This window comes from Melospiza melodia, chromosome 5, assembly GCF_035770615.1.
Source record: "Melospiza melodia melodia isolate bMelMel2 chromosome 5, bMelMel2.pri, whole genome shotgun sequence".
Lineage (NCBI taxonomy): Eukaryota > Metazoa > Chordata > Aves > Passeriformes > Passerellidae > Melospiza > Melospiza melodia.
Genome location: NC_086198.1, coordinates 90,044,437 through 90,059,236, shown reverse-complemented (window position 1 = coordinate 90,059,236; position 14,800 = coordinate 90,044,437). Strand labels below are relative to the sequence as shown.

General features: G+C 46.5%; 1 protein-coding gene across 11 annotated transcripts in view; it reads right to left on the bottom strand.

The window, feature by feature from the left end:
* The window catches only part of EXOC6B (exocyst complex component 6B), a 296,107-nt gene extending 282,025 nt beyond the window's left edge, over nucleotides 1-14,082 (bottom strand). For all 11 annotated transcript variants that reach the window (XM_063157788.1, XM_063157789.1, XM_063157782.1 and 8 more), the window contains exon 1: nucleotides 13,933-14,082. In XM_063157788.1, coding sequence (XP_063013858.1) covers nucleotides 13,933-14,045 — 113 coding nt within the window. In that variant the 5' untranslated portion in view covers nucleotides 14,046-14,082. The remainder of the gene's footprint in view (nucleotides 1-13,932) is intronic.
* Nucleotides 14,083-14,800: the final 718 nt, after the last annotated feature.

The following is a 14,800-nucleotide window of genomic DNA, read 5'->3' as shown; positions in this document are numbered from 1 at the left end:
ACAGTTGTTGCAGGCAGATTGCTGAGAGAGCCCTGTGGCCAGACAGCCCCTGCTGGGAGCTGATATTCCTGAATTCCTGCCTGGAAAAGGGAAGGGATTTATGGAGCCCATGTAAAGTCTGGAGCACTCAGTGTGATTCCAGCTCGCTGTGCTGATATTCCTGAATTACTGCCTGGAAAAAGGATTGGAGTCAGGGAGCCCACGTAGTCTGGAGCACTCAAGTGTGATTTTAACTCACTGTGCTGATATTCCTGAATTACTGCCTGGAAAAGAGATGGGATTTATGGAGCCCATGTAAAGTCTGGAGCACTCAGTGTGATTTTAACTCACTGTGCTGATATTCCTGAATTCCTGCCTGGAAAAAGGGGTGGGGCTACTGGGATTAATGGAGCCCAGGAAAAGTTTGATTTTAACTCGTGCTGATATTCCTGAATTCCTGCCTGAAAAAAGGATGGGATCGCTGAAGATGGGATTCATGGAGCTCAGGCAAAGTCTGGAGCATTCAGGGTGATTTTAAGTCATTATGCTGATAGTCCATGAATTACTGCCTGGAAAAGGGATGGGATTGCTGGGGAGGGGATTCATGGAGCCCAGGCCAAGTCTGGAGCATTCAGTGTGATTCCAGCTCAGTGTGCTGATATTCCTGAATTAGTGCCTGGAAAAGAGATGGGATTCATAGAGCTCAGGCAAAGTCTGGACCACTCAGCGTCATTCCAGCTCAGTGTGCTGATATTCCAGGAATTCCTGCCTGGAAAAGGGATGGGGCTGCTGAAAAGGAGATTCATAGAGCCTAGGAAAAGTCAGGAGCATTCAGTGTGACTCCAGCTCAGTGTGCTGATATTCCTGAATTCCTGCCTGAAAAAAATGATGGGATTGCTGGGGATAGGATTCATGGACCCCAGGCAAAGTGTGGCACACTCAGTGTCATTCCAGCTCAGAGTGCAGCCCCGGGGGTTTTACAGATGCTGGGGATGATTTTTCAATGATTTCCCTCATGGTGGGACCCTCAGGAGACACTTCTGAGCGAGGAAAGGAAAATCCCCTCCATTCCAAAGCTGCTCCAGGCTCTCCTTCCTCTCTCCCAGCAGGGCTGTCCCAGGAGGAGCAGAATTCCCTCCCCAGCCTGGGATAAACCCAGGGCAGCCCTTCATCCATGGGCTGGGCTTCCTCCTCTGCACATCTGCACCACAGAACGTTGTCCCCGTGTCACCCCAGGACGGGCTGGGACAGCCTGGCCACCCCTGATCCATCCCAGCAGCTCCAGGGGTGCTCCTGCTCTCCATGCTCATCCAGGGGAACCAGAATTCCCAAACTGGGACAGCCTGGCCACCCTGCTCCATATCCCAACTCCAGGGATGCTCCTGCTCTCCCTGCTCATCCAGGGGAACCAGAATTCCCAAACTGGGGCAGTCTGGCCATCCCTGCTCTCCCTGCTCCTCTAAGGAAACCAGAATTCCCAGCTGGGACAGCCTGGCCACCCCTGCTCTGTGCTCTCCCTGCTCATCCAGGGGAACCAGAATTCCCAAATGAGGACAGCCTGGCCATCCCTGCTCCAGGGATGCTCCTGCTCTGTGCTCTCCCTGCTCATCCAGAACCAGAACTCCCAGACTGGGACAGCCTGGCGGTCAGCGTTCAAAAACACATAATCACGGGGGATTATATGTGGTGCTTTTTATTAAGAGCTCTGGGAATCGGGGTATATTCAACCCAAATCTGACTCCGACCATGCATCCGAAATGATCATGTTTTATACTCTATCATTACATAACTTTCATGTTAATTATTAAACTGATATTGTTCTATTGTATACATAAATTTAGCCCCTCTCTGAATTTCCAACATAGTTTCTCACTATTCTTCTTATGGTTATATAATAATTACATTTAATTACTAAACAATCATCGCATCTAACAATTATATAATTTATCATACTGCTCACACAGGTGCAGTTGATCTGGGAAAGCACAAAGCCTGACATTTGAGATTCTATCTTTAACTTTTTCCAGGGTTCCACTATCATGGCCACCCCTGCTCCATGCCCCAGGGATGCTCCTGCCCTGTGCTCTCCATGCTCACCCCCAAGGGAACCAGAATTCCCTGGAACCAGAATTCCCAGATGGGACAGCCTGACTACCCTGATCCATCCCCCAGGGATGCTCCTGCTCTGTCCTTTCCATGCTCACCCCCAAGGGAACCAGAATTCCCAAATTGAAACAGCCTGGCCACCCCTGCTCCATCCCAGCAGTTCCAGGGATGTTCCTGCTCATCCAGGGGAAGCAGAATTCCCAAACTGGGACAGCCTGGTCACCCTTGATCCATCCCAGCCCCAAGGATGCTCCTGTTCTCCCTGCTCATTCAGAACCAGAATTCCCAAACTGGGACAGCCTGGCCACCCCTGCTCCAGAGATGCTCCTGCTCTCCCTGTTCATCCAAGGGAACCAAAATTCCCAAATTAGGACAGCCTGGCCATCCATCCCTCCTCCAGGGAAGCAACTGCTCTGTGCTCTCCCTGCTCACCCAGGGGAACCAGAACTCTAAGCCTGGGACAGCCTGGCCACCCCTGCTCCATCCCAGCTCCAGGGATGTTCCTGCTCTATCCTTTCCATGCTCATCCAAGAATTCTGGAACCAGAATTCCCAGGCTGGGACCCAACCCCCTGCTCCAGGGATGCTCCTGCTCTGTGCTCTCCCTGCTCATTTAGAACCAGAATTCCCTGGAACCAGAATTCCCAGGTCGGGACAGCCTGGCCACCCCTGCTCCAGGGATGCTCCTGCTCTCCATGCTCATCTAAGGGAACCAAAATTGTAAGACTGGGACAGCCTGGCCACCCCTGCTCCATATCCCAACTCCAGGGATGCTCCTGCTCTCCCTGCTCATCCAGGGGAACCAAAATTCCCAAACTGAAACAGCCTGGCCACCCCTGCTCCATCCCCAGGGATCGTCCTGCTCTCCCTGCTTATCCAGAACCAGAATTCCCAAATTAGGACAGCCTGGCCACCCAGGGATGCTCCTGCCCTGTGCTCTCCCTGCTCATTCAGAACCAGAATTCCAGAGGCTCAGGGAGGGCAGGGAAGGGATAGAGCGAGCTCAGGATGTGAGAGCACAGCTGGAACCCAGAGCCCCAGACCCCAGGGCCAGTCTAGACACTGGGAAGCCACAAAGGAGCCCAGCATGAGTGGAGGGAGCAGATCCAGCTGGAAAACAACTCCCAGGAGGCGGGAGAGGACAAAACCCCTCCCCATGAGCAGGAATGAGCCAGGTTTGTGCCTGCCCAAAGCTCCTGAACTTCCCCAAATTCACCAAAACTCAGTCCTGGCTCTGGCCCCACAAATCCCTGTGTGCCAGCTCCTGCCTGGGCTGGAAATCTGGGATAGCCACAGCCAAACCTCCTTCAGCTTTTTGGGTAATTTCTCCATCCTGTACCAAGGGACAGCTGTGGGAAACAGCAAAACTCAGATGATTTTTAGAAAGTTGTAAAACAACTTCCATTTTAGGAGATGCTGGGAGCCCAGAGGGGATGAAGAAGAATCCCAGGACTTGCTTGAGCCATGTCTGGGTGGCACACAGGAAATAAGTTGTGTTCAGCTACTGAATACAATTTTTGGGGGTTGTTTCAGTATTTTTCCTCCCTTAAATTCCATTTGCAAAATTTTAAAAGTCCTTTGCTAAAGTGCAAAATGCTTTTAAGGAGCAATTGAAAGTCACAATGCTGTGAGGTGGGAAAAGTTGGTGGTTTTATAGTTGAGAGGAACCGAGCAAGATCCAAAACTGTGCATGGCAAGCAGAGCACCTGACATGACTGAGAAATCACTGCTGTATCAAACCTGGAGTTTCTCTGGTTTGCCAGCACTGTTTATATAAGTTTCTGTGCTCAGTTTCCCAAATTCAGCTCCAGAATCCTGGATGCCACAGGAGTTTCTGGGCTCAGTTTCCCAAATTCAGCTCCAGAATCCTGGATGCCACAGGAGTTTCTGGGCTCAGTTTCCCAAATTCAGCTCCAGAATCCTGGATGCCACAGGAGTTTCTGGGCTCAGTTTCCCAAATTCAGCTCCACAATCCTGGATGCCACAGGAGTTTCTGTGCTCAGTTTTCCAAGTTCAGCTCCAGAACCCTGGATGCCACAGGACTGTCAGAATTCCAACCCAGCTCCACTGGAAAATACAGCAGAAAATAACCCAGAGAACATTCCCTGTCCACAGCGCCAGCCCGAACTCAGGAGCAAAAATTCCAGGCTGGGAGGAGCTGGGATGGAATTCCCAGAGCAGCTGGGGCTGCCCCTGATCCCAATCCAGGTTGGATCCACCTGGGACAGTGGAAAGTGGAGGAACAGGATCATCCTTAAGGTCCCTTCCCACCCAAACCATTCCAGGATTCCCTGATGTGTCAACCACCCCAGACATAAAACCCTAATAAATATAATACACATAATCGTAAAAATAACAAATATCTAACATAATATTGACATTATCCTAATAAATATAATACACATAATCCTAAAAAAAACCTCAAAAAAGAGGAGCTGGAGTGTTCCAGCTGGGCACAGGGAGGTGCCAAGCAGGGAATGGCCATGGAAAACACCCAGGCCAGGCAGGAGCTGAGGCAGGAATTAGGGAGCTCAGCTTAATCCCAGCCCTGCCTTAATCCACTCAGGAGCTGCCCAGGACCTCACTGAGCCTCCTTTCACTGCTCTGATCCCTGAAAATCCCCATTTTCTGTTCCAGAGTTTCACATCTCCACGATTCTGGCTGAAATCCCAGCCTGGCTGATCCATGCCCAGGTAGAACATTCCTGATTCTCCTGCAGGGCACTGGGAAACACCAAACAGGGCTGATAAAGAGCACCAAGGAACAGCCTGGAAAGCAAACACACACCTGGGAGGGAACAAAACCCAGGGAGGAGCTGCTTGCAGGACACAAAAACCACAGGATCAGGCAGGGAAGTACAGGAATCACCTGGAAATTGTTTCCAGAGGACAAAAAAGTCACAAAATCAGGCAGGGAATTACAAGAATCACCTGGAAATAATTAGAAGAGGACACAAAAGGCAGGGAATAACAAGAGTCACCAGGAAATCATTGCCAGGTGACAAAAAAGTCACAGAATCAAGCAAGAAATTACAAGAATCACCTGGCTGTCATTGCCAGGGGACACAAAAGTCACAGAATCAGACAGGGAATAACAAGAATCACCTGGATGTCGTTTAAAGAGGACACAAAAGGCAGGGAATAAAAAAAATCAGCTGGAAATAATTTGAAAAGCACAAAAAAAAAAAAAAAAAAAAAAAAAAAAAAAAAAAAGCCAGGGAATCAGGCAAGGAATAACAAAAATCACCTGGAAATCATTTGAAGAGGACAAAAAAAGGCATCAGAATCAAGGAAGGAATTACAAGAATCACCTGGATATCATTTGAAGAAGACACAAAATGCCACAGAATCTGGCAGGGAATTGCAAGAATCACCTGGAAATCATTTGAAGATGACAAAAAAGGCCAAAGACTCAAGCAAGGAATTACAAGGATCACCTGAAAATCATTGCCAGGGGACACAAAAGTCACAGAATCAGGCAGGGAATAACAAGAATCACCTGAAAATAATTTGGACAAAAAACGTAACAGAATCAAGTAAGGAATAAAAAGAATCACCTGGATATCATTTGAAGAGGACAAAAAAGCCACAGAATCAGGCAGGGAATTAAAGAATCACCTGGAAATTGTTTGAAGTGGACAAAAGTCACAGAATCAGGCAGGGAATTTACAAGAAACATCTGGAAATCATTTGAAGAGGACTAAAAAAGCCAGGGAATCAGGCAGAGAATTACAAAAATTACTTGGAAATCATCTGAAGATGACAAAAAAGGCCACAGAATCAGGCAGGGAATTAAAAGAAACACCTGGAAATCATTGCAAGAAGACAAAAAAAAGCCACAGGATCAAGGAAGGAATAACAAGAATCACCTGGATATCACATGAATAGGACTAAAAGGCACAAAATCAGGCAGGGAATTACAAAAATCACCTAGAAATAGTTTGAAGAGGAAAAAAAAGCGACAGAATCAGGCAGGGAATTACAAGAATCACCTGGATATCGTTTAAAGAGGAAAAGAAAGCCAGAAAATCAGGCAGGGAATTACAAAAATCACCTGAAAATAATCTGAAGAGGACAAAAAAACCAAAAACCTGGGGAATCAGGCAGGGAATCACCTGGATGTGATTTGCAGAGGACGCAAAAGGCAGGGAACAAGAAAAATCACGTGGAAATCATTGCATGAGGACGAAAAAAGTCACAAAATCAAGCAAGGAATAACAAGAATCATGTGGAAATCATTGCCAGGGGACACAAAAGTAAGGAATTACATGAATCACCTGGAAATTGTTTCCAGAGGATAAAAAAGTCATGGAATCAAGCAAGAAATAACAAGAATCACCTGGAAATCATTGCCAGATAATAAAAATGTCACAAAATCAGGCAGGGAATTACAAAATCACCTGAAAATAATTTGAAAAGGACAAAAAAAAAAAAAAAAAAAAAAAAAAAAAAAAAAAAAAAAAAAAAAAAAGCCAGGGAATGAGGCAAGGAATAACAAGAATCACCTGGATATCATCTGAAGATTACAAAAAAAAAAAAAGCCACAGAATCAAGCAAGGAATAACAAGAATCGTCTGAAATCATTGCCAGGGGACACAAAAGGCATGGAATCAGGCAAGGAATAACAAGAATCACCTGGAAATTGTTTGAAGCGGACAAAAGTCACAGAATTAGGCAGGGAATTACAAAAATCACCTGGAAAGAAATTGAAGAGGACAAAAAAAGCCACAGAATCAGGCAGGGAATAACAACAAACACCTGGAAATCATTGCAAGAAGACAAAAAAAAGCCACAGAATGAAGTAGTGAATAACAAGAATCACCTGGATATCACGTGAATAGGACTAAAAGGCACAAAATCAGGCAGGGGATTACAAAAATCACCTGGAAAAAAAAAAGCCAGGGAATCAGGCAAGGAATAACAAGAATCACCTGGATATCATCTGAAGATTACAAAAAAAAAAGCCACAGAATCAAGCAAGGAATAATAAGAATCGCCTGAAATCATTGCCAGGGGACACAAAAGGCATGGAATCAGGCAAGGAATAACCAGAATCACCTGGAAATAATCGTAAGAGGACAAAAAGGCCACAGAATCAGGCAGGGAATAAAAAGAATCACCTGGAAATTGTTTGAAGAGGAAAAAAAAAGCCACAAAATCAGGCAGGGAATTGCAGTCAGAGGGGCAGGTGCAGGGACAGGAGCCACAGCTGAGCTGGCAGGGCAATGACACCACTGAGAGGGGCAATTCCTGCTGGGACTGGGGCAATTCCTGCTGGGACCGGGGCAATTCCTGCTGGGAAAGGGAAAGCAGGAGGGGTTTGCAGCCTGATGGGATTTTAAAGCAGAGAGAAGACACAAAACCACGGTGAGCACACCTGGGTGGCTCCCAGGGCTGCTTTAACTCCTCAAATGTTGATTAAAAACCTTTGGAATTTATCAAAGGCTGCTTAAAGATGCTGCAGGAGCTGCCCAGGGCTCTGCAGGGCTCGCACAGCTCAGGGTGGTGAAGCACAGAGGATTAAAAAGTGACTTAATCCAGGCTGGGCTTGAGCCAGGAGGTGACACCAGGTGTGCAAGGACACTGCAGAGCAGCAAGGACAGCAAAACGTCCCCAGGGGGAGAATAAAAGCTGCTTTAAATTATTTAAACTGGTTTTAAATTATTTAAACTGCTTTTAAATGACTTAAACTGCTTTTAAATTCAGATATTATTGGGACAGCCCTCAGATTGCAGGGAAATGGGTGAGGTTTTACTCCCATTTTATGGGGTGCCATAAGGAAACCCCACTGTCACCCATCTCTAGACTGACACAGGCCAGCACTGATTAAAAATAATACAAACAGTTTTTGTAATATGTAACACAAAAATAAATACAAACCCCAGCTCAAAGGGACAGAAGGAGCGAGAAACTTCAATTAAACACAACAAAAATGAGAGCACTGGGGTATCACAGTTAGCCAAGAGCTGGTTTTAAGTTAGAAGGTTTCTCTTTCTTTAAAAGCTTTTCAAGCATTTTTCTTACAGATATTTTTTGTAATATATAATACTAAAAATATTTAAATATATCAATATATATCTATATGAAATATATACACATATAATTATATATTTATAATATATATATATAAACACACATATATAAATCTCTAAATACAAACCCCAGCTCAAGGGGACACAAAGAGCAACAAATTTTAATTAAACATAAAAGAAATGAAAGCACTTGGGTATCACACTTAGCCAAGAGCTGGTTTTAAGTTAAAAAGTTTCTCTTCCCCTAAAAGGTCTTCAAGCATTTTTATTACAAATATTTTGTGTAATATATAATACTAAAATTATTTTAAATATAGCAATATATATCTATGTAAAATATAAACATATATAAATATATATAAAATATTTATAAATATATATATATATCTAAATACAAACCCCAGCTCAAGGGGACAGAAAGAGCAACAAACTTCAATTAAACACAATAAAAATGAGAGCACTGGGGTATCACAGTTTGCCAAGAGCTGGTTTTAAGTTAAAAAGTTTCTCTTCCCCTAAAAGGCCTTCAAGCATTTTTATTACAAACACTTTTTGTAATATCTAATACTAAAAATATTTAAATATATCAATATATATCTATATAAAATATATATTTATATATGATTATATAGACTATATATACTATATAAATATATATAATAACTATATATGAATATATAACTCTATAAAAATAATATAACTCTATAAATATATAAATAAATAGATCTCTAAATACATACCCCAGCTCGAAAGGACAGAAAGAGCAACAAACTTGAATTAAACACAACAAACATTAGAGCACTTGGGTATCAAAACCAGCTCTTAGCTAACTCTAAGTTAGAAAGTTTCTCTTCCCCTAAAACGTCTTCAAACATTTTTATTACAAACATTTTTGTAATATATAAGAATTAAAATATTTATATATATAAAGATATAAAATAATACATATATAAATATATATATAAATAATATATATATCTAAATACAAAACCCAGCTCAAGGGGAGAGAAAGAGCAACAAATTTTAATTAAACACAATAAAAATGAGAGCACCTGGGTATCACAGCCAAGAGCTGGTTTTAAGTTAAAAAATTTTCTTCAAGCATTTTTATTATAAGCATTTTTAGTAATACACCATATTAAAAATATTTTGAAATATATCTGTGTATATATATATAAATATATAGAGATTTATATATAAATATATAAAATATATTCAAACAATATATAAAATATCTCTAAATACAAAACTCAGCTCAAGGATACAGAAAGAAAAAACTTCAATAAACACAATAAATATGAGAGCCCTGGGGTATCACAGCCAAGAGCTGGTTTTAGGTTAGAGAAAGTTCTTCAAACGTTTTTATTTTGTAATACATAATACTAAAATATTTTAGATATATCTATATATATATATATATAATTCCATCTTTTATATATAAATATATTTTATATATAAATATATTATATATATAAATATATAAATATATAAAACATATAAATATATATCCATATATAATATGGATATATAATATATCTCTAAATACAAACCCCAGCTCAAGGGGACAGAAAGCAAAGACTTCAATTACACACAATAAAAATGAGAGCCCTGGGGTATCACAGCCAAGAGCTGGTTTTAGGTTAGAGAAAGTTCTTCAAATGTTTTTATTTTGTAATACATAATACTAAAATATTTTAAATATATCTATATATAAATATAATTCCATCTTTTATATATAAATATATTTTATATATAAATATATTTTATATATAAATATATAAAATATATAAAATATATAAATATATAAAACATATAAATATATATCCATATATAATATGGATATATAATATATCTCTAAATACAAACCCCAGCTCAAGGGGACAGAAAGCAAAGATTCAATTGCACACAATAAAAGTGACAGCACTGGGGGTATCCCAGTCAGCCAAGAGCTGGTTTTGAATTGCAGTTTCTCTTCCCCTAATAGGATTTCTGACCCTGCAGAATGAAAGGAATCTCCCAAGCCCAGACCAAGAGAGGACCCCAAACCCCTCTGGAAATTCAGGTGTAAGAGAGGAGGGCAATGAGAGCAGGAGATGCAATTAGCAGCAGGGTGTAATTAGGAGAGGCTGGAGGGCAGGGAGAACATCCTGGCTTGGATCCCAGAGCATCCCAGCGTGCTGAGCTCGGGGTCCCTCAGTGCCACCGAGCCCTGGCAGGACACAGAGCACTGAGCTGCGCTGCCAGTGCCATCAAGTGGGGTCCCCAGTTCCCCCATCGGGGTCCCAGTGCCCTGTCAGGATCCCAATTCCCTCATCAGGGTCCCAGTGCCCCTCATCAGGGTCCCCAGTGTCACCAGTGGGGTCCTAATTCCCCAGCGGGGTCCCCAATTCCTCCCATTGGGGATCCCCAATTCCCCCATCAGGGATCCCCAGTGCCACCAGCAGGTCCCCAGTGCCACCAGTGAGGTCCCAATTCCCCCATCAGGGATCCCCAGTGCCACCAGTGAGGTCCCAATTCCCCCATCAGGGATCCCCAGTGGGGTCCCAATTCCCTCATCAGGATCCCAGTTCCCTCATCAGGGATCCCCAATTTCCCCAGTGGGGTCCCAGTGCCCCATCAGGATCCCAATTCCCTCATCAGGATCCCAATGCCCCCAGTGAGGTCCCCAGTTCTCCACTGGGGTCCCCATTCCCCCATCAGGGTCCCCAGTGCCACCAGCGGGGTCCCAATTCCCCAGCGGGGATCCCCAATTCCCCCATCAGGGATCCCAATTCCCCCATCAGGGATTCCCAGTTCCCCCATCAGGGATCCCCAGTTCCCCTCACAGAGGTCCCCACTGCCCCAGAGAGGTCCTCAATTCCCCCACTGGGCTCCCCAGTGCCCACCAGGATCCCAAATCCCCCACTGGGGTCCCCAATTCCCGTCCCCAGCAGGGCCGGGCTGCTCCCCCGGCTGGAGCAGAGCTGGGAGGGACCCCAAGGAGGCCCCTCCTGGCAGGAATTTGTGCCCCTGGCATGTGCCACCCTGCAGGGCCGGGCTCTGCAGCTCCCATCTGAGCCCTGGGAATGTCCCCAGGGGCCAGGAAGTGACAAAATCCAATTGTGCAGCTATAAAATGACAATCCTGCACACCAAAGGAACCAATAAAAGCACAATCCTGCACCTATGAAATGCCAAATGTGCACAGCGAAGGGGTCAGGAACCCATAAAGCCCCAATTCTGCATCTATAAAATGCCAATTCTGCAAACCAAAGGAGTTGATAAAAGCCCAATTCTGGAAACCAAGGGGGTCAGGAACCCATAAAAGCCCAATTCTGCACCTATAGAAGTACAATTCTACACACCAAAGGAATCAAGAAAAACCCAATTCTGCAGCAATAAAAGGCCAAATCTGCAAACCAAAGGAGCCAGGAACCCATAAAAACCCAATTCTGCACCTACAGAAGTACAATCTAGACACCAAAGGAATCAATAAAAGCCCAATTCTGCAAACCAAAAGGGTCAGGAACTGATGAAAGCTCAATTCTTTACCTATAAAAGGCCAAATCTGCAAACCAAAGGAGTCAGAAACTCATAATAACCCAATTGTGCATCTATAAAATGCCAATTCTGCACAACAAGGGGGTCAGGAACCCATAAAAGCCCAATTCTGCACCAATAAAAGCCCAATTCTGCACAACAAAGGAACCCATAAAAGTCCAATTCTGCACCATTAAAAGTCTAATTCTACAAAGAAAGGGATCAGGAACCGATAAAACCCAATGCTGAACCAACAAAAGCACAATTCTGCAAAGCAAAGGGAACAGGAACTGATAAAAACCAAATTCTGCAAACCAAAGGAATCAATAAAAGTCCAATTCTAGAAACCTAAAGGAACTGATAAAAACCCAATTCTGAAAACCAAAAAACCCAGTAAAAGTCCAATTCTGCACCAGCCAAAGCCCAATTCTAAAACCAAAGGAACCAATAAAAACCATATTCTGCAAACCCAAGGAACAAATAAAAGCCCAGTTCTGGAAACAAAAACAAACCAATGAAAGCCCAATTCCACACCAATAAAACCCCAGTTCTGCATCAATAAAATCCCAATTCTGGAAACCAAAGGAAATCAATAAAAGCCCAGTTCTGCACCAATAACAGCCCAGTTCTGCACCAATAACAGCCCAGTTCTGCCAAGCCAAGGAATCAATAAAAGCCCAATTCTGCCAAGCCAAGGAATCAATAAAAGCCCAGTTCTGTCAACCCAAGCCCCAGCACTCCAGCCTGGCCCTGAGCTGAGCCCTGGGAGTTCCTGGAAGAGAAGCCAGCCTGGCTCCTGGACACACAATTATTCCATGATGCCCACAAGAAATGAGTCACCTTTTCTAAAAAAAAAATAAAAATAAAGTTTCCACCATCCTCTTTTCCTGCCTCGGGTGTTTACCCTGAGCTGGGCCAGTTTAACTCTGCCATTCTTGCTGATCATTAATTATAATTAAACGTTCCCCACATCCAGCAGTGAATGAATAAAACCCAAATCATTCCCAGCCCGGATATTTAACAGAGTCAAGCGAGTTCTGTGTTTCTCCTGTGGAAATGCAAAGCTCCACATCAAACCCAGCTCCTCACCTAACTTCAATATCAAGAGACGAGATCAGCTGCGCTTTTTGTCCTCTGAAATGGAAAAAAACCACCCACACTCCTCACCCTGGCAGCTCCCACCCATCCAAACCAGTTTTTGCAGAATAATAAATCTCATTCCCACTGCTCAGTTTGCCTTGAGAAGCTTCACAGGAGAACTCCAGGAAGCAGAGTTCAAGAATTCCCAATAAACCAGGAGATGGGCGATGCTGGAGCACACCCAGGGCTCTGCTGCTCCATAAATCCCAAAGTTTCCGTGCCCAGCTCGGTGCCAGCGCTGCAGCATCGCTGCAAAGCCCAGAGCTCCGAGCCTGGCTGGGCACAGAGGCCCCAGGGGCTGCTCCAGGGGTTCCAACGGGGAAACTGGGAACAGAAATAAATCCAGGGGAGGCTCCAGCCCTGAGCGCAGCCAGCCCTGCCCAGCTGGGGCTGATGCGGAGCAGCCCAAAGCCCGAATTCCCCTCCCGGAGGCACCGAGCTGAGCTCCGAGATAACGGCGTTATCTGCTCGCGGTTTAACCCCGGGATTGCTGAGGGTTTCCGTGATGCTCCCGGTGATCGGGAGGAGCTGGAATTACCCCCATCCGTTCGGGTATCACAAACAATCCCCCCATCCATTGGGGTATCACATACACACCTGCCTCGGCAAACGCTTCGGGGGGACTCCAAGTCCTTGGGAGAACTTCTGCAGCACTTCCAGGGCGGGGAACGACGGGGGAATTACAAGGATGGGGGAATTGACAAGGATGGGGGAATTGACAAGGATGGATAAATTATCTCAGGGTAGCGATGCTGACTTGGTCCAGCAAGCCACAACAGGGCACGGATGTGGATAACTGATCTAAAATAATGCCATTTTTTAGGAAATCGGGCGATTCCTCATCGGACCACTAACACCACACCGGGCACCGGGGCCGGAGCCGCGCTGCCCAAAGCGAACCCCGGGAACGGCGGCTCCGGAGGGACGGGAAGGACGTGACGGAGCGGGGAAGGGGCGAACCCCGCCAGGGAGCGGGGCTGTCCCGGGGGGCTCGGAGAACAAAGGAGCAGCCCGGGGGTGACACGGTGACACCGGCTGGCACAGGGCACGGGCGGCGCTGCCCCGGTGACCCCGCACAGCCCCGCCGGGAGCGCCCCCCGCATCCCCCCGAGCGGAGCAGGATGCGCGCTCCCCGCCCGGTTCCCCCGCGCTCCCGCACCTGAGCGTGGGGCCGATGCAGGCCGTGTCGGTGCTCTCGATCTCGCGCAGGATCCGCTCGTGCTCCGCCGCCGTCTCCAGGCTCTCCAGCTCCGCCATCTTCGGCCGCTCCATGGGGCCGCTCCACCTGCGCGGCCCCGCCCGGCCCGGCCCGGCCGCCAGCGGCACCGCCGGGGCTGCTCGGCCCCGCTCCGCCACCCGCGCGGGGCACCACGGGACATGTAGTGCGGGAGGGGCCCGCGCCGCGCCAGGAACCATGGGAGATGTAGTCCGGGAGCGGGGCTGGGCCGCGCGGCACCATGGGAGATGTAGTGCGGGAGGGGGCCGGGCCTGCGCGGCCGCTCCGCCCAGGGAGGGACGGACGGAGCAGCGCGGCCCCGGGACTGGGGGAGCGGCGGGAGATTGGGTGGGGAGGGTGTTGTACCCATGAAGGGGACACAGCCGTGTGTCCTCCCCGTGAGGACAGAGCGCCATGGCTTGGACATCTCCGTGAATGACAGAGCACCATGGCACTGTCCCCATGCTGTTCCCAGGAGAGGACACAGCCCCATGGCACTGTCCCTGTGTCCTCCTCCGTGAGAGGACAGAGCCCCGTGGCTTGGACATCTCCGTGAATGACAGAGTCCCTTGGCACTGTCGCCGTGTTGTGCCCAGGAAAGGACACAGCCCTATGGCTTGGACACCTCTGTGAATGACACAGCCCCATGGCACTGTCCCTGTGTCCTCCTCCGTGAGAGGACAGAGCCCCATGGCTTGGACATCTCCGTGAATGACAGAGTCCCTTGACACTGTCCCCATGTTGTGCCCAGGAAAGGACACGGCCCTACGGCAGTGACACTGTCGTGACATCCCAGCAGGACAGAACCTGT